At 45.8% G+C, this 18,943-nt stretch overlaps 1 protein-coding gene across 5 annotated transcripts; it reads left to right on the top strand.

Annotated features, from left to right (window-relative positions):
- The first annotated feature begins 22 nt into the window (after window positions 1–22).
- On the top strand, window positions 23–18,429 carry cpt1ab (carnitine palmitoyltransferase 1Ab (liver)). Of its 5 annotated transcripts, none has more exons than XM_018765562.1 (20): window positions 23–197; window positions 436–710; window positions 4,741–4,899; window positions 5,584–5,726; window positions 6,500–6,671; window positions 7,833–7,934; window positions 9,055–9,192; window positions 9,766–9,843; window positions 10,379–10,486; window positions 11,051–11,138; window positions 13,457–13,652; window positions 14,573–14,761; window positions 15,004–15,109; window positions 15,434–15,550; window positions 16,238–16,402; window positions 16,722–16,853; window positions 16,941–17,093; window positions 17,552–17,665; window positions 17,943–18,035; window positions 18,308–18,429. In XM_018765562.1, the coding sequence occupies exons 2-20, from the start codon at window positions 441–443 to the stop codon at window positions 18,389–18,391; spliced, it is 2,607 nt and encodes an 868-aa protein (XP_018621078.1). In that variant the 5' UTR covers window positions 23–197; window positions 436–440; the 3' UTR covers window positions 18,392–18,429. The 5 variants fall into 5 exon arrangements, with proteins under 5 accessions (XP_018621078.1, XP_018621079.1, XP_018621077.1 ...); XM_018765564.1 differs by lacking the exon at window positions 23–197 and having other exon boundaries at window positions 495–521; window positions 593–710; XM_018765563.1 differs by lacking the exon at window positions 11,051–11,138 and adding an exon at window positions 11,705–11,789 and having other exon boundaries at window positions 23–710.
- Window positions 18,430–18,943: the final 514 nt, after the last annotated feature.

Genomic DNA, 18,943 nt, shown 5'->3' with positions numbered 1-18,943 from the left:
TTCGCAGCGCTTTCGTCACCGAGGCTGCACGCGACGAGCGGCGCCTTGAAAACAAGCTGAGCCGCTGTCATTTCTCCTCCTTGTGTCAATAAACGTGTGACGTTTTAAATAAGATGAGCTTAGCAGATGTATACTTAGCATACTGTAGAAAGTACACTCTGTGAAAGGGGTAAACGCCGGTTAGGGCTTACTAAGACGTACGTTACCGTACCGAGTAACGAGCTTTGCATAGTATTATTTTGATGACTTTTGATTTGTACATTCTAGAAAGAAAGCGAGAAGAATGATGAAATGAAATTTGAGTTTGTGTTCAATCAGTGAGCCGAATATCACACAACACCTGTTGCTGCCTCAGAGGGAGCTCACTGATTGTTTATGCTTTTCCCAGAGTTATTCTTCTAGGTCTGTTTGAGATTTATTGTACTCTTCTTCCAGACCCGATGCAAGCCGCACGCTATCAAACTATCAAAGCGCTCGCGCTGAGAGGCGGAGGTGACGTCGTTTGTTGCCGCAAAAGGACGGTACGGTTTGACGTTGCCGCGCTGGGCGGAGTTTGCGTGCGGTCCCGTCTCTCATTCATATTGCACCGCAGGGCCGAGGGTGCGGGAAGGGCAACCCGTCGGTCGGGAGAGCGAGCAGTAGACGCAGCGCAGACAAGGAGGGAGCTGCATCGCCCCGGTGGAGAGCACGGACAGACAGAGCGCATCGAGGTGAGCGCGGGTACGAGCACTGCCAAGGCCAAGGGGTGGAGGTGGTGACGAGCTCATGATTCTGGCCCTGGGTCTGTTGGAGAGCTGCGACTAGTCTCTCACAACATGATCATGATAAATATGTAAATAAACATGCCGTGGGTACTGCGTGTTTCCAGGCGGGTTGGTGCGCGCGCGCGCACACACACACACACACACACACACACACACACACACACACACACACACACTCACTCACTCCAATTGAATGTGCAGTTTTGTCCACTGACCAAGATCATCATCCAGGACAGGAGTAGAAGCTGCGTGTGTGACTCGGACAGGAACTATGTATGTGCGCCGCAGTCAAGTAACATAAAATAAATAAACTAAGTGAGATGATTACGGAGCCCTGTGTGTGTGTGTGTGTCACGCTGTGTTAACACGAGGCGTGGTGTGGAAAGCGGAGACCTTCGGATTTTTTTTCTCTCTCTCTGCGCATTTTGAGCCAGGTGCTGCTGGAGATGTGGAAATCGAAATTATGATGTGTTAGAAACGCGGAGACGGAGATGCTTTCTGAACATCCGCGTGCGGCCACTTGACATTCGTGTGCTTGACACCGTGTGTCGAACATGTCTGCGTTGTGATTTTTACACTTCGCGTACAACACGAGTGGGTTTCAGCACAGGGCCGTGGTGTAGCGAGTTTTTACCCTTAACTTAAGGCAAAGAGCTGGAAGAGCTGCAAGGGGAAAGCTGCAGTTCAGGGTTTACAGGAAGTTTGAACACACGGTGAGTGAGTGAAGGTCAAGACTGAACACACCCGTGTCGGACGGAGCACAAACGGACCCAGTCATAATAACTGTAATGTCACACAATGTCACCTGAGTATTCACTTTGGCTCCTCAGAGGAAGCCTTTTAAAAAAAGGATCGTCACTGCTTTTAATATTAGATGATGATGGCCGCAGTTAAGGCAGTACAACGGAAAATGCTTTTTTTTTTTTTCCCCCCCCTGAAAGCGAAAGATGCATAAACCGAGAAACGCCTGAAGCACCTAAATTCTGCGCGTTGACGCAAATGAGCAAAGTATAACACACATTGGGCTGGATTTACACGCTCGTTTGTTTATTTTTAGAACGCGCAACACGTCGAAATGTATTAATATGATTTCTCGGCGGGTCGGTGAAGTCGATCCGCGGTATGTGACTTCATAAAGGCGCTGCGCTGCTTTTCAATTATTATGTATTTATGCTGCGCCCGACTCCGGCGCTGCGACCTTTCCCCTAGTTTCCCTGTAGCACGGGAAGCGTCACGTGACTCCGGCGGGGGGGGGGGAGGGGAGGGGCGACCCTTTTCCAAGAGCTACTGTACTGTACACATGATTCACACTAAAAAAAAGGGCCGAAGTGGAGCTGAAGCCCATCTTTCTTACTACACAAACACAAATCACTTGTTTTTCCCCCTCAATAAGTTATTTACAGATTTTGGTTTATTTATGCGTTTGCTCTTGAGCACAGTTCTAAGAACATAATTATTATGCTTCAGCCTCTGGAATTTTCCTCCTGTTGAGGAACTATACTGAAAATTGCTGAGAGAAGTGACTAATTATAGAAAGTTACAGTAACATCGCAGTTTTTGCTCAGTTTTACTCTTGCGGTGTACCGTATGCTGGTGGAACGCAGAAGGAGAAGCGTTGAGTGACTCTTAAACGTTGTTGTGTTGGATGAGCGGTTTTCTTCATCGCTCTTGAAAATGTTTTGTGCCAGACCAGTTTCCTCACTAACAAAAAAGAAATAATCGATTCATAAAGGTGCTAAACTGCAAAGAGCTAAATATTGAATTACTTTTTGCTCTTTAACTTGATATTCAGATCTACTGTTTAGACATTCGTTCATTCTTCTTGCAAGTGTTCTCTTGTTGAGTTGTCTTGAGTCGTGGGACTCGTTTAAAGATGGCAGCGCTGTACCGTGTTTCACCCTGAATCTGGACGTGACAGAAGAACATTGTGCACGTTTCATCTGATATACAGTAATTACAGTAGCAAATTGTAATGAACGAACAGCACGTTTATCAAAGCAGAAAGCTTGCGTGGAATGTCTCATTTGTACCATGAGCTGGCATTGAACATCAGGTATTGATAATTAATGGATGGATGTGTGATTGTTGTATGGCAGAGTACTCTGTATTGGGTGATCTGGAGTCAAATTGCCCTGCATTTACACTGGTTACAAAGTTCAGACGAAACCCAAAGGAAGACGATAGCTTTATCGGCAACTGCAGGCCTCTGCTTCCATCTAGATGTTCGGTGCTGGTTTTCAAAAGTGCACACTGAAAATGCAGCTGTGTGGCTTTTCTTTCAAGGTTTTGTTTCCATGCCTTTGTGTTATAACGAAGACGCAGAGCTTCTAGGTGCCTCATTCCTCATCCCACAGTTCGTACGTTAAGGTTTATTGAAAATGGCACGAATTGGTCGTAAATGATACTTTGTCTTTTAATCTAATTTGAAAGCTGTTTTCCCTTTCCAGAAGTCTGTATTTATGTGGGTCACCTTATTTTTTATCACACTTGTTAAATGTTCCTGGGCCATCCTAGAAAAGGGCACTCTGTGCATGGTTATTGATTTTTTTTTTTTTTTTTCCCCTCCCCCATTCCTTCCCCCCTTTGCTTCCCTCTACCAGCTTGTTCCCAGAAGTTGGTGATGGAAGGTATGTCGTAACTGAAATACGACCTCATTCTTCCTCGTTCGTTGTGCTCCTGTTTTGCAGTGTGACAGCAACAAAGTCCAGCATCGACGATCATCAAGGCTTACACCGGACATGGGTCATTTACGCCTCTGTAAATGCACTGCATCTATATTTGAGACTGCATGTCTCCAGTGGCTTATTTGAGGTCTTCTGGGTTATGAATTCATGGTCTATGATATCTTTTTCATAGTTGTCTACTTCCAAAAGACCTGCTGCTCTCCTTAACAGTTGGCCCCCTTATGGACTCACAAGTGGTCTAATACCAAAAGCTCGTGGCTTCTCAGCTTTGGCTTGGATGTGGGAGAATGAGCTCCATCAGTCCCCCAAGCTACTGTATCTCTCCCATGACTCAAGATGGTTCTCAGAACCCATCCATATCAGATCTACTTCTGTCAGATCTCCTGACAACTACATAAATGACTTCAGTACCATCTGCTATGATTATCTATGTGTTTCCAATTCACGTATTGCTGACTTACGCAGATAGTTGTGGGATGTGAACCCACAATGTGGTGGAATCAGACAAACAAGTTATGCATTGATTATCCTGAAGCTCTTCATATGTTGTTGATCCGCTTTTGTTTCTTCTGAGTTGAAAGTCAACTTGAAGAGAATCTTCTACCATATCACTGAACGCATCTTTTTCACCTCGGCATATTTGAAAGTTTTCTTTGTATTGTTATGTGAAGCTGTCTCAGAATTCACCATATCTCTTCAGCGGGTAACTCAATATCCCTTTTAACACTTGGGGAGGAGACGCAGTAAATCAGGCAACAGAGCTTCCCTTTTGAATGCTCTGTGCCTACTGATTCAGTGGTCAGTGTTTGATTCAATGTAATGTGCATTTGGACACACCTTTATTTCAGTGAGATTTACTCAACTGAGTGAGGAATGGAAGGAATGTCAGATTTTTTACCTTTCTCCAGGTGAACTTAGAATGTTAGCTAAGTTAGGTAATGTTATACTAAGGTACTTGCAGTGATTCACCCATTTATGCAGTTGGGTTATTTTTAGGGTTAGGGTTAGTGCCCTGTCAATTCTAGGTAATTATCGTGATGTTTGACTCTATGTCAGGAGTGGTATTCAAACCCACATCTTTCAAGTGAAGACGATGGTTCTAACCCTCCACTGCCTGCTGGCCCTTACGGTTGCCTGATAAAGCCATAGCTGTGAATTTATGAAGCAGAATTTTAAGTTAGTGCAAATTCCAAAGGTATTCTAGCATGCCAAGGCTATTGAGGTGAAAAGTGAGCGGAGGGTCATATTTGTTTGAACACCTTGACACCTCCCTTCATTGTCATCCTGTGCAGGGAACCTGTGTCACCGCCATGGCAGAAGCTCATCAAGCTGTGGCCTTCCAGTTCACGGTCAGCCCTGATGGCATCGACCTGCAGCTCAGCCATGAGGCTTTGCGGCAGATCTACCTCTCTGGGATTCACTCCTGGAAAAAGAGATACATCCGTTTCAAGGTGCCCATTTCCAGTGGTAATATGAAATATTACAGCTCCTTTGCTGCAGATTTGGGTGAAGGTTCGACTCGAGCTCAGGATGCGTGGAGCTTGCATGTTCTACCTTTGTTGGCAATCGTAGACATGCATTGAAGAAGAGAAAGTCAGTAAACCACCTCCATGCCCTTCCTTACCATGACAACCACGTGACTTCTACTCAACGGCACTTACCCTTATAATGATAATAATGATGATGATATTTAAGCTTTAGATGCTGAACACTTCATAATCATACAATAATGATGAATCTTTTGTCCAAACTGTAGTATTTTCCTTATTATTATTAACTCGTATTTATGTGGAGCCTTTATCCGAGGTGACTTCTGGTACTAGATGCACTACAGTAATCTTAACTTCCCATCCACAAAATAGAGCACTGTAACACACACACACATACACAAAGAGCAATGTAGACTCTACTTGAAACACATGGACTTTGGGAAGAAACCAGAGCACCTGGAGACAACCCTTGCAAACTCCGTACACACTGAGCTGGATTTGAACCCACTGCCCAGGAGCTGAGAGGCACTGGTGCTACCTGCTGTGCCACCATGTGACTTCATCAGATGTCTATTTATAATTGCATATGGGCAAATTGTGTTTCTAGTAATCGGAACAGGCTCTTCTCCCTTTGTGTATCTGCAGAATGGGATCATGACCGGGGTGTACCCAGGCAGTCCCACAGGACTGGCGGTCGTAACAGTGGGATACATGGCCTCAACCAAATATGCGCAGCTGGACCCCTCGTTGGGGCTGCTGGCCAAGTTGGGGACCTATCTCCCAGTCAGGTAATGTTATGTTCTAGGTCATCTCGCTTGACTCAGCTGCTCTGCATGTCTGCTGCCTGTCGCTGCAGCAGCCATGATGCTTTTCAGATCAAGTGACTTAAGTGGGACAGAGGTTGTTTGTAGGATACGCTAGTGCAAACAGATTTCTGTTTACTCCTGCCAGTGGAGGACAGACTCATGAGAGGCTGATAGTCCAACATACAGACCTTTTTCTCTGGTACTGCAGAACGGTGAAGACCACAGCTTGTTCAAACATACTTGTCAAACTATACCGTTGGACTTGGTTCGCGCATCTCCAGGAACAAAGTGCAGTGCACTTGTTTAGGTCACTCCGCATTGATCTCTTCATTACTGATATTCCATGAAGACTCGACATGGATTGTTCCACATGGAGTAAACGCTGACATTTGTGAAAAGGTCCTCACCACAAGCTGTGTTTTCATTGCATTGCATTTCCTCATATACTCATTGTGCCATGTTGCTGTGAGCTTGTGCTCTACTCTTCTTTTCTGTTGTTAAATTAAAAACAAATAAATATTAACAAGGAAGAGGTTATGTTTTTTGAGAGCCGAGGTTATTGCCCTGTAACACTGTAAGAATGTTTTAACAAGTCATACTTATGCCGTGGTATGATAAGAATGAAGGTCACATTATAATGCGTGCGTGAAAGAGTCAACATTCGTAGCCATAGGACCCTCGTGTCTGTCGAAATCGCACCCATGTCCTTGTCACCGTGTGACGGTCTCCGTCTCTGCATTTCCCGCATCCCGCAGTCGATACGCTTCCGAACACAGCCAGCGCATACTGGGAGGCGTGCTGGTGAGCACAGGGCTGTGGATCACCATCATCTTCATCATGAGGACGACACTCAAGTGCCTGCTGTCCTGGCACGGCTGGATGTTTGCTGGTTACGGCAAGCTGTCCTTGAAAACCCGCATCTGGCTGGTGAGTTGGCAGTTCGATGGAGGTGGTAGCAGAGCTGGTGGCAAAGGTTAGACCTCTGCAAGGACATTACATACCCCGGTAGCAGTCTTGTCTTACCAAATCTAGAACTCTTAATCTAGCAGGGGGCAAAGAGCTATTGCCGTACAGTTGAAAGACCCAGGTTTGAATCCTGCCTCCTTCTGGAATTTGCGTGATGAAGGTTTCCCTGAATCAATACAGTAAAAATTATCCTTCTATACAGATGGGCAAAGTAATTGTAAGTAGCTTAACAACGTAAGTTGTTTTGGAGTAAAGTGTCAGCTAAATCAATGTTATCAATAAATGTTCTTATGAATGTTGGGCGGCACAGTGGTGTAGCAGATAACTCTGTGGTCTCACAGCGTCTGGGTGGTGCAAGATCACGTGGGTTCTAACCCTGCTCTGTCTCTGTGGAGTTTGCATGTTCTCCTCGTGTCTGCATGGCTTTTCCTGCCGTGGTCCAAGCGCTTGTTTCAAGTGAATTGGTTACTCCAAATTGCCCGTAGTGTGTGTGTGTTTCACTGTAGTGTATGTAGCATTTTAAGTCACCTTGCGGGAAAAGATTTTCCACTAAATACTACTTAAAGTATTCATTTTATCCCGAATCTGAAATTGTGTGGCGTCGACATATTTATTTGTTTTAACGTTTTCCGATGTTCATGGTCATTTTAGTCAACTGCAAAAATATTGCAAAGAAATAAAATCGAACAGCAAATTTAAGTAATGAGTAAATCCATTAAAGTCCGTTCCATTGTCAACAACCGCCTGTCCCGACTGGGGTCGCGGCGACAACGCAGGGTGCAAGGCCGAAGGGGAGGGGGCACCCCCTGGACGGGACGTCGGTCCCTCGCAAGGTCCCCCAAGCAGGGCTCGAACCCCAGACCCAGCACACAGCGGGCCCTGACTGAACCTGCCGCACCAGCACGCCCTCCGTAATGAGTAGATTTAGTAAGAAAAATATATTTAGACTTAGTAGTAACTTAAATGTATTATTAGTGATAGTTCACTGGCAGTCAGTGATGTGAATTCTGGCAAAGAAACAATTCAGTTGGATCTTTATTCATAACTTGTAGGCCCAGTAAGTGAGATGCACTGCCAGGGCTAATTATATGTCCCTTTATGTCCTTGACCCCCCTCCCCCAGGGATTTGTGAAGCTGTTCTCAGGACGCAATCCAATGCTGTACAGCTTCCAGAATTCGCTGCCACGGTTACCTTTGCCCTCAGTGAAGGACACCACGAAAAGGGTGAGTGATGACCTGCTTTCCTTTCCCCCCCAGTACACTTCTCAGCTTCACCAGCCCTCTTTAAATTCACATTCGTTCATTTAGCGGATGCTTCTCTGCAAAGTGACTTATAATTTTAAGCCACTTGCATTTACTTTTCCATTTATGCAGCTGTGTTATTTTACTGGAGCAGTTTTATGGTAGGTACCTTGATCTAGGCTTTTACAGCTGGACCCGGTGAGAGTTTAACCTGCGACCTTTGGGTCCAGAAGCAACTGCCCCTAAATTAAGCTGAACTGGGCTGAGGGGCTCATGTATAAACTAGGCCCACTATGTGTTTGTACACAATGGAGGTTTTTTTTTTTTTTCTTTCGCTTATGTGACCTCAAAATGCAATCCCACATTTGATAATAAAATCGACTCGGCTCGGTTCTGCTCAAAGTTAACACCATTTTTTTAAAATAAACTGTTTTTAAAATAAAACACTTCATGTATTTGATTCGCTGGAATGACTGGTCGGTCAGGTCAGTCTGGACCCCCCCCCTTTTACTCCGGTCATGCAAGGATGAACTGGAATTCTAATAAGTCATGGATTGGATCACCTTTTTGGAACTACTTAGTGCAACATGACCAGCTTGGCTAAATACTCTAACCTTTCGGTCCTTGTGTTGCACTGTGTGTCTCTGTATGTTTGTGTTGTCGCTGTGCTGATTTCGTCTCTGTTTCCGTGACCCGGTGCACTTTTGTTGTTAATGTAAAAAAGCAATCTGAGAGCACGCAGCTGGAATATCAAAACACAAATAGTCGTTCTATTTGGTATGTTAGCATTGTCATATTGTGGGGCAAACAAACCAACAGCATGTGACAGCAGAAGACTCTCAGTGGGGTTAAGTGGGTGCAGGTGAGATGATAAAACCTTGACGCAGAAAGTATATCGTACACAGTAAATCGCATTGAACGAGTCAATTATGTCCTGAACCCATTTGGCAAATAACATTTCATTCTGTACAATCCACAGATATGTGCACTTCTACTGCTTTCACGCAACATGTAGCGTCGTTTTTATTTTGCTAAGTGGTTGCTTGAGTGCATCTAATTCATAAGCTTCAAAGTGTGTTCTTCGTTTTTCCCTTCCTTGCAGTATCTTGAAACCGTTCGACCGCTTATGGATGATGAGCAGTACAAAAGGATGGAAGGACTGGCGAAAGACTTCGAAAAGAACCTTGGGCCAAGACTCCAGTGGTACCTGAAGCTGAAATCTTGGTGGGCTTCAAACTATGTAAGTTGACTGGTCTTTAGCTTCCCGCTTCTCAGATGGTTCGACTGTGCGCCGGGACACGGCATTTCCAATCCCGGTACAAGCTCTTCAACCTTCCCTTGTTCTTCTCCCGAAAACGACAGCCTCGTTGTTGGATCATCCGCAGTTGATGACATAAACAAGAAGTCTCCTTCTATTTTGAAATAGTTTCGTTTGCAGGTATTTGGGGCAAACGGCTCCATCTTTCGGTGCAACTTTATATCAAAGCGCCCTTTGCTAATGTCGCGCACACACACAGAGAACACACTCGCTGTGCACAACATGCAAACGCCGCAGCAGAAAACAAGAGGCAGTGATTCTTGGATCATTTTTCTTAAAATGATGCAGACTGATGTTTTGAAGGGAGACATCTGTAACTGTGTTTTACACTGCTCAGCCGTGACGGCTGTCTTTGGGATTCACGCCAAAATGGTCTGCGATGCCTTAAAATGACATTAAACGTGGATCCCCAACTGAGGTTTTAAAATTCCTGCCCTGGCAATGCATTCTAGGAGCACCGCTGGACTGTAACCTCTGTTTGGATTATCTCCTTAGGTCAGCGACTGGTGGGAAGAGTACATTTACCTGCGAGGCCGTGGACCGATTATGGTGAACAGCAACTACTATGCGATGGTAAGAGAGCGCCGCTTTCATCGGGTGTTCGTCCAGCTTCGCGCAGTTGAAAGTTATTAGCGGCCAAAGTGAAAAGGTGAAACGTTTAAGTTGTCTCGTTCTTTTTAACGGAGCGTGGAAACAAGTTTGAAAGTTTCCCTTCATTGAGCTTCAGGGGTAGCTGTGGTGGCACAGATTGCGTGGAATGGAGACAAACGGAGGTTTTTGTCGAGCGGAAGTGAAATCTGCGCTTCGGTCCAGCGTTTGGTTTCAACATATTGGCGTCTTTCTCGGCCCGAAACCCGAGCTGCAGGAACGTAGACTAGACATCTGTAGAAGAAAAAGGCTATTTATTTTCAGGAGTTCTCATGTACGTGGATGCATGATGGCACAGCGGGTAGCAGTGGTGCCTCGCGTGAGTTTCGGGCGAATTAGTAGCTCTGATTTGGACACACTGTTTTGTGTGTGGACGAGCAGATATTGATAACGGCTGTGTTGATGTATCCATTTGCATTCTCTCGCACACTCTATACTCTCCCCGCCCCAACCTATGCAGGACTTCCTCTATGTCTTCCCCACAAGTCTGCAAGCTGCTCGGGCTGGGAATTCCATCCATGCCCTCATGTTGTACCGGCGGAAGCTGGACAGAGCACAGATCAAACCTGTAAGTCTTTCTCCTACCAGCCGTGTTGTTGGCGGTTGAATCCGAACCGAAATGGAATCGCGGTGGGCTGAGCTTTAACTCATTCAGCTCCATAAAAGCAATGAAATAGCAATCGTCTCATTATGTGATTGCGGAATGACAGCGATCTCCTGCTCCCTGTGTTCCTCATTGTCGTTGAAACCTGTTGTCCCTCAGGTTCCAGTTACAAGGACAAGGACTTAACTTACAGATGACCTCAAAAGCTATTAAATAGTTCTCTTATCTACCTTCCTCTGTGGTAAATAGAGTACCGGTTAAGCTTTTGTTTGCTTTTCAACATTTATGATGCTTTTATTTTTATGGTGGATAGGATGCTTTTTGTTTCCTTTCAGAAATGTCTTCTCTAAATCTCACTTTCAGTGTACTGACCAGCAGCGACCACTACAGTGTAAATACTCATTTTTTTTCGTTTGCTCTGTGCTCTCCTCCGTCTTTCCTTGCACGGTGCTGAGATACCCCTACAGGTGAACATTGTTCTGTTTTGTCCCCTGCTCTCGGATGTGCCCTTTTGTCCACCCGGTGTAGATTTACGCACTGGGAAATACAGTTCCGCTCTGCTCGGCTCAGTGGGAGCGGATGTTTAATACCTCCCGCATCCCCGGCCTGGAGACAGGTAAGAGAAGGGCTCTGGTACTTCCACATCACTTTCCTCGGAGCCAAAGGAAACCTGCAGGCCCCATTAGTGTTACAGGCACATTGCAAATGGGGGTGCATGAGCTATAAGTAGCAACATTTGTCAGGTTCTCTATTCATACTATTTGTGATGTTCAGACCCGATGAGCCTCCCAATGTACAGGAAGGTGTTTGTGATTGGTAGAAGCAGATCACATGATGTGCTGGTAACACTAGGTGTGGTGGTGTGCAGGTTTCTGAATGCTCATCCTTTCAGATGCAGCCCTCTGCCAGATCTTCCTTTCTTTCATTCTTTCTTTCTTTCGTTTGCCAAATTCATCATCATTTGTTTCCATAGTTTCCCCTCATCTGTGGACCTGTTCCAGGCGCTTTGAGTCCTCCTAACCTCCCCATCTCGTCGGAGTCCCGTGTCCACCGTCACCCGACTTTGCGTCGTCCCCTTACCTGATTTTTCTCCGTTCCTCCATTAGGTGTCTTCGTGCCTTGGTCAAGCTTGGTTTCCATGGTTACTTCTTTTGTTGTGACCCTTCCTTTTGCCTTTTTCAGCTTATGCTTCAAAACACTATTCCAATGTGCTCGGCCCAGTATGAACGTATGTTCAACACAAGTCGCATCCCAGGGCTAGACACAGGTAGAGTTTTAGTGCCGCCTCTCATCTTTCTGACTTTTCCAGCACCATCCGGTTAATCCCGTTGACCTCCGTATGAGCGATACCTGCCGATTTGAAACGCTAAGCGGAGGCCAACCACCCTGCTTATCAGCACAACCTGACAAGCGTTGCTCGCTGCAGAGCCCCTTCCCGAGCCCATAATTTGTTTGCGTTAATTGGCACAATACGTTGACGTGTGTCTCGGACGCCAGCAGTGAAAGGGGATGTCGCTGGATGCTGTATCCTGCCTCGGTAAGGACGCTTGCTGAGTCCCGGAACATCCCAGGCTGCAAATATAAATCCAGTACACCGGTTCCTCGCTTCACAAATTGTTGAGTTCCAAATTTTGGAAGCTTTTTCGCCCACTTGTTTATTTTGCCGATATCCAGTCCTGACTGTCTTTGTAAGGTGAAAGCCAGTGTACCTTTTTTTTTCACGTGTTTATCGTTAATCTTCCAATGAAGTAAGCTACCTTTCTGGTTTCCCATGTAAAAAATGTGACCCGATAAGTTAAAAGGAAGTGATGGATACACCATTTTCAGGAGGGGTTTTCTCAAGGAAGTCTAGAGTCCAGTACAAAGGGCTTTTATTACAGCAGAGTGGGAGGTCCACACCCACCGGCCGCGTTCAAACACTGCTCGGTGTTCATACCGCACCGAAGGGGCGCCGCTTCTCACCTGTGATTGTGACCGGCTTGATACCAGCATGTGCACTAACGTGTGTGTGTGTGTAATCCAGGGAGATGCCCTTAACTGCACTTCTGGGAAATATCGGGCACCGGGTGTATTCATGTTGGAAACAAGCGAATCCTGCATGTGCGGTAATAAGCGCAGCCCAGCATGCTTATCCCTTCAGACGTCCCAAAACGTTTGTGTTTTTATTTGTGTGTGTGTGGGTGGGTAGTCCTTTGCATAAATATTTTGTCAAACATTGACAGAAGTGTAGAGAGTAAGCTGTTTCGAAAGAGGGAGGTACACAAGGCACGAAACGAGCAGCATTTTAGACGAAGCCCGGGTGCGAAGAGGCTGTTTCTGGACCAAAGCTCAGAGGAAAAGTGTGTCACATAGGTCCTCTTGGTTGGGTTTCTTCCATGGGGGGGGGAGACAACCCTTGTTTTGTGTCAGAGAGCAGCACCTCTTGTAGACCTGCAGTGACCTGTGCAACCAAAAGAAATGGGTCTTGACACCAAACAACGGCTTGACTCCGATCATCATACCCATGTCTCTCTGTGCTTTTTATATTCCTCACAAACCCTTCTGTGTCTCTAATTTAGCTCATTGAGTGATTTAAATTTTGGGTAAATTAACACCTTAAAATAAATCGATCACCGAAAACGCAAATTCATCATTCATTTGTTTCCCCGACATCGGTTTTTAGGCCTTCCCTTTTGCCTGTATGCTTATTGAATTCTGTTTCTGGCTAAATCATTTTGAAAATGAGATGCTTACTCTGATCATTTATGTTTGACATTTAAGTTTTATGCAGTAGACCCACAGTCCCATAACCCCTCGAGACTGGGAACCGTGTACACGGTCAATAAACCTTTTGTGTGTCAAAGGACATGTTAGATACGAGCAGCTCCAGCGTGGAGGGTGTCTCTGAGTATGACATGATGGCTGTGGTTTGCCTATTTTGCCCTCTGAGCGCAGACATCCTGCAGCACGTCAATGACAGCAAGCACATCATAGTGTACCACAAGGGGCGCTACTTCAAGGTGTCCATGTACTATGATGGGCGGCTGCTCCGGCCCAGAGAGATCGAGCAGCAGATGGAGAGGATCTTGGCAGATACGTCGGAGCCGCAGCCCGGAGAGGAGATGCTGGCCGCCCTGACGGCAGGGGACAGGTGGGCTATAGTGCCGCTTTGCCCGAGAGAGGCGCTGGCCGCATGCCGCTGTCGTGTGCCCGCGTCTTCGTCGGTCATGCACACAGCTGCAATTTCTTATCTGTTCGCCGACTACAACTAAGTCGCCTAAAATTCTTTAAAATATCAGCGTGAAATGTATTTCTCTGCATGTCAGTGATCGCACCAGCCCATTTCATTTTTGTAAAATTATTATTTTTAACTTTCAAAGTCATAATTTCTTTCATGCATCACGGTTAACCCCCGTCTTGATGGCCTGATAACATAAGCTGTAAGACCCATTGTAGGGTATAATGTGTTTGTTTTTTTTTTTTTTTGCTTTCTTTCCTTGGCGTTGCAGCCTTTCCCAGTGCCTTTTGCACTTTATTTTTAACCATTACAGGGGATGTAAGTTTACATTTACTTACTTAGCTGATGCTTTTCTCCAAAGCAACTTAGTGTTGAGGTTACAATTATTTACCCATTTATATAGCTGGGTAATATTATTGGAGCAATTTGGGGTGAGTACCTTGCTCAAGGGTACTACAGCCAGAGGTGAGGCTCAAACCTGTGACCTTTGGGTCCAAAGGTGGTAGCTCTAACCACTATGCTACCAGCTATCCCGTAGGGCTGTGTGTTTCTCTTTCCACTGACATCTTCACACTGAAGTCTTGGTTGGTGGTGCTGGTCCATGGGCACACTGTGATGTGTTTTTCATAACGGGACTTGCGCTAGATGTAAAAACAGAACAGCGTGGAGCTCTCTTGTTTATAAGACCAATATCATTTATGCAGGTGTTAAAATGCGGCAGTCATACATCATGTTTTACAAAGCTCTCTTGCCGCGTGATGCTGTTAGTGCCGTTTCCACATTCCTAACACTTAATGATGATTTTCTTCTCTCTGCGAATTCTCTTCTCCCAGAGTTCCGTGGGCCAAGGCGCGCTCAACCTACTTCTCCAAAGGAAAGAACAAGCAGTCGCTGGATCTGGTGGAGAAGTCTGCCTTCTTCGCCACCCTCGATGACACGGAGCAGCGGTACGAGGCCGACAACCCCGTCCGCTCTCTGGACCGCTACGCCAAGTCTCTGCTGCACGGAAAGTGTTATGACAGGTGAGGAAAGCTGGATGAGGGGGACTCTGAACAAATAAGCATTTTGTACTTTTTTTACATACAGATGCTTTATAAACCTGACATTTTTAAGAAGCCTTAGTTTCTTTGTTCATCCTTCCGTTGTCCAGAACCACTTGTCGAATGCAGGGACACGGTGGTCCAGAGCCTGTCCTGGAAGCATAGAGGGTGAGGCACGTGGGCCACATACACGCTCTTTGACTCGGCGTTTCCGTGTCTCCTAGGTGGTTTGACAAGTCGTTCAACCTGATCATCTACAAGAATGGGACGATGGGATTGAACGCCGAGCACTCCTGGGCAGATGCCCCTGTCATAGGTCACCTGTGGGAGGTAAGATGGAGGTTCGGCTCAGTCTGGGTAGAGGAGGTTTTCCTTCCGGGCTTTACTACGTACACCAAGAGCTCTGAGCACTTCTCACTGATGGTGGATAACGTGATGGAAGTTAATGTGTGGTTTTTCATGCACAGAGACGGGATGTTGTATCAGTTTAATGGTCCAAAAGGGCTTTACTTTGCATTCAAGGATCACGTAGTGAACCACCTAGCTCTGTACTTCTCCGTTTCTCAACGTATCTGAAAAATTCTCCACCTCATCAGACAGCTTCACCGGAGGTGAACTGCTAAATGATCTTTTGTGGGGTCTCGCACCTTGCAGCACGTCCTCTCGTTGGACCCCATAAAGCTGGGATACACTGAGGACGGCCACTGCAAGGGCGACATCCATGCCAGCCTCCCGAAACCCCAGAGGCTGCAGTGGGACATCCCGCTTGCAGTAAGTCCCCCGTGTCGCCCGCTTACTGTTACTGTAGCCGGAGGGTTGCTGGTTCAAGTTTAAGGAAGAAATTACTGAAAAAGCCTCAAAAAGTAGAAATAATGTTTTCGCGTACATAATTATAGAGCTGCAGCTCGGCCTGCGAGGCTCCTTTTCGTCTCGTGTGTGCTTATGCGCAGGCGTGTTTCCAGTTATTTACCTTAGTAACGTAGTATCACAGGATGTGATTATAAATGGAATCATGTAGAGAATTAAAAAGATAAGATTGCAGGTAAAGACCTTTGATCATGTGTTCATTGGATCATTTCCTTGTTGAGATAAGAACAGGTGTTTAAGAAGTGTTATCGTGACAGTTAATGATTTAAGTTGGGGAAAATCTGTACTATGAATGACTGACTGTAATTTTACTCCTTAAATTAGTTAAAATTCTCTGTTAGCCATTTACAGTCATTTAGATGTGATTTCCCCCCCCCCCGTATTTCTCTGTCTGTGCTTAATAGAACATAGTTCCTTAACCATCGGCCCATCTCCTGTCCTACAAAAACCTGCAGTTGTTCTCTTCTCTTTGTTTATAAGACTCTTTTACCCCGGTATTAATCTCGATTCTTTCTTAGTGGGACTTTGCTTGATCTTATATGTTTAATTATCATCACAAAGTACGTTTTTTTTTCTGCTTTTTTTCCGTAGTGCCAAGATGTGATTTCCAGTTCGTTTGTGGTAGCGAAGACCCTGGCTGATGATGTGGATTCGCACATCATCCCCTTCAGCAACTTTGGTAAGGGGTTGATCAAGAAATGCAAGCTGAGCCCCGACGCCTTCATCCAGATTGCTCTGCAGCTTGCTCACTTCAGGGTGAGTGCCCCCATCCTTCTGCGCAGGAGCGGCCTTCCTTCATAGCTGTAGCTCCAGCGCATCATCGTTGTCCTGCGTCGTTTGTGTTCCGCAAACTAGAAGTGGTGGCTGTGTTTTCAGGGCTTTTCCATTTCACCTGAAACTATTCGCTGGTTGCATTTAATTGAACGCACAGGCTAAATACACTGGGATGCGTCCATATGTTGGAAAGTTTGCGACGAGACCATTTGCCTAAAGTACACGATTCGCCGGAAATGTCTCTAAATGTTGGTCTGCGCCGAAACTCCGGCGTTAAAAGGCTCTTGCCTCTCCTGCGCAGGACAAGGGAACGTTCTGCCTTACGTACGAGGCCTCCATGACCCGCCTCTTCAGGGAAGGCCGCACGGAAACGGTGCGCTCCTGCACCAACGAGAGCTGCGATTTTGTGCGCTCGATGATGAAGGATGATACGGTGGGGGCCCGCTCCTCCTCGATGTCTGAAAATATGCCTGAGCGCGATGCCGTCATGCTTCCTCACGTCCTCGTTTCCTGCCCGCAGAGGGAGCAGCGACTGAAGCTTCTGAGAATCGCGGCAGAGAAGCATCAGCAGTTGTACCGCCTGGCGATGACGGGCAAAGGCATCGATCGCCACCTCTTCTGTCTGTACGTCGTGTCAAAATACCTGGGGGTGGAGTCTCCCTTCCTGAAGGAGGTGAGCGACGCTGACTAAGTCACGGCATCTCAAAATGACTTCGGTACCCATCATCGTTACTAACCCCGGGGGCAGCAGGCAGCAGAGTCGGTAGTGACACCTGCTTGTTACCTGAAGGTCATCACTTCAAGATCCATTACGTAATTGTGTTGGTCGAAGCACTTGCCCTGAATTGCTCCGGTAAAATACGATAATGTACTTTGGATAAAACCATCAGTTCTTCAGTTAAAAATAATCTTCATTGTAATAATCATTTTGCTTTCATGCTGCATATTATCCATTGCAGCAGAGATTCCACTGTGAGCCACTTTTCCCTGGACTGTTTTCTTAAGCATCCCATGGAAGATGGAGTGTGTGTGTGTGTGTGTGCGCGTGCGTGCGTGCGTGTGCGTGAATTGTTTAAAAGTTCATATTCCATGGAGCCTAACCATGGTAACTATGCTTGTCTCTGCTCGCAGGTCCTGTCTGAGCCCTGGAGGCTGTCCACCAGCCAGACTCCCCTTCAACAGGTGGAGCTCTTCGACCTGGCCAGACACCCCGAACGAGCTTCCAGTGGCGGCGGATTCGGCCCGGTCCGTTTTTGAGACTCTTTCAAAGCGATGTGCTCTTGGGGAAAGTTTTTATTATTTATTTTTTAAAAAATTAATAAATAAATGACCCTCAAGGACGTAAAGTACAATGCAGTAAAGGTGGTGTCTGAAGGAATTTTCTGCCACCCCATACAGTCACAGTGGGTTATTTGCAGTGGAATGTTGTACAGACCTCTGGGCAGGAAGAGTAGAGCAGGCGATTACCTGCAACGGGTACCAGTATTCAGAGCTGTGAGCCCATGGTTTTGCTTTCTGACAGGTGGCCGACGATGGTTACGGAGTGTCGTACATCATTCTGGGCGAGCAGCTCATCAACTTCCACATCTCCAGCAAGCTGTCCAGCCCGGAGACTGTAAGTAAACCGCTAAATAAGCGGGCGAATTCTGTGTATTTTTAAGCTGTTCGCTTGCTCTTCCTGCTGTGTGGTGCCCTTACCTTGAATTGACCCAGCTGTCACCATGGTAAGTCTCAGTGGAGAAAAGTGTCAGATTAACAGACAAATACTCAGGTGTAAGGTGCTCAAGTATACTGGGGTTTTGTACAGTACGCATGGCTGTGTTTTAAATTGTAATATTTATGCTTAACGTGCTTTTTAGTGAACATTCTGTGTCTTCTTTCACTCAGGACTCCCATCGCTTTGGAAACAATATCAGACAGGCCATGCTTGACATGTTGGATCTGTTTCAGCTGGACAAGGCCAACAAGTGATTTCTCTCCATATGAAAGGAACCTTTTAATTTTTTTTTTTTTTTTTTTTTTAAACAGGCTGTTAAAAGCCAGCGAACACAGTTTTCCATAGGGTTATATCAATATTGTGTTTTTTTTTTTTTTTTTTTTTTTTTTTTTTTTTTTTTTTTTTTTTTTAAATTAATATGGTAAAAGGATAAATGTCTGAAAAATAATAAATAGAGGAGAGTGAGAGCAATGAATAAACATGTTTGTAGTCGGAATGGTTTTTCATGGGATTAGGGAGTACCGCAGGAGGAGTCCCGGGATGAGGCCTGGTGTGACGAGTAGTGGTTTTTTTGACTGCTTGAAACAGCTTTTCTGCAATGTCGAACACGCTGGTGCCTTAATGACCGTCGGCACAGACAAACACGAGCGCAAGAGCTGGGATGGGGAGGACCAGATGCCAAGGCCAGTTCAAATGAAGAGCAGATTTTCAGTCTGTGGTCAACAGATTGCCACTCTGATGTCTGTACAGTTTTTTTTAAATTGTGTTATATGTTTTATTTCTTTGGCTGCTGTGTTATTAAGAAG

Source organism: Scleropages formosus, chromosome 5 (assembly GCF_900964775.1).
Source record: "Scleropages formosus chromosome 5, fSclFor1.1, whole genome shotgun sequence".
Lineage (NCBI taxonomy): Eukaryota > Metazoa > Chordata > Actinopteri > Osteoglossiformes > Osteoglossidae > Scleropages > Scleropages formosus.
The sequence above is the reverse complement of the archived record's forward strand: the minus strand, read 5'-3'. Positions and strand labels throughout refer to the sequence as shown.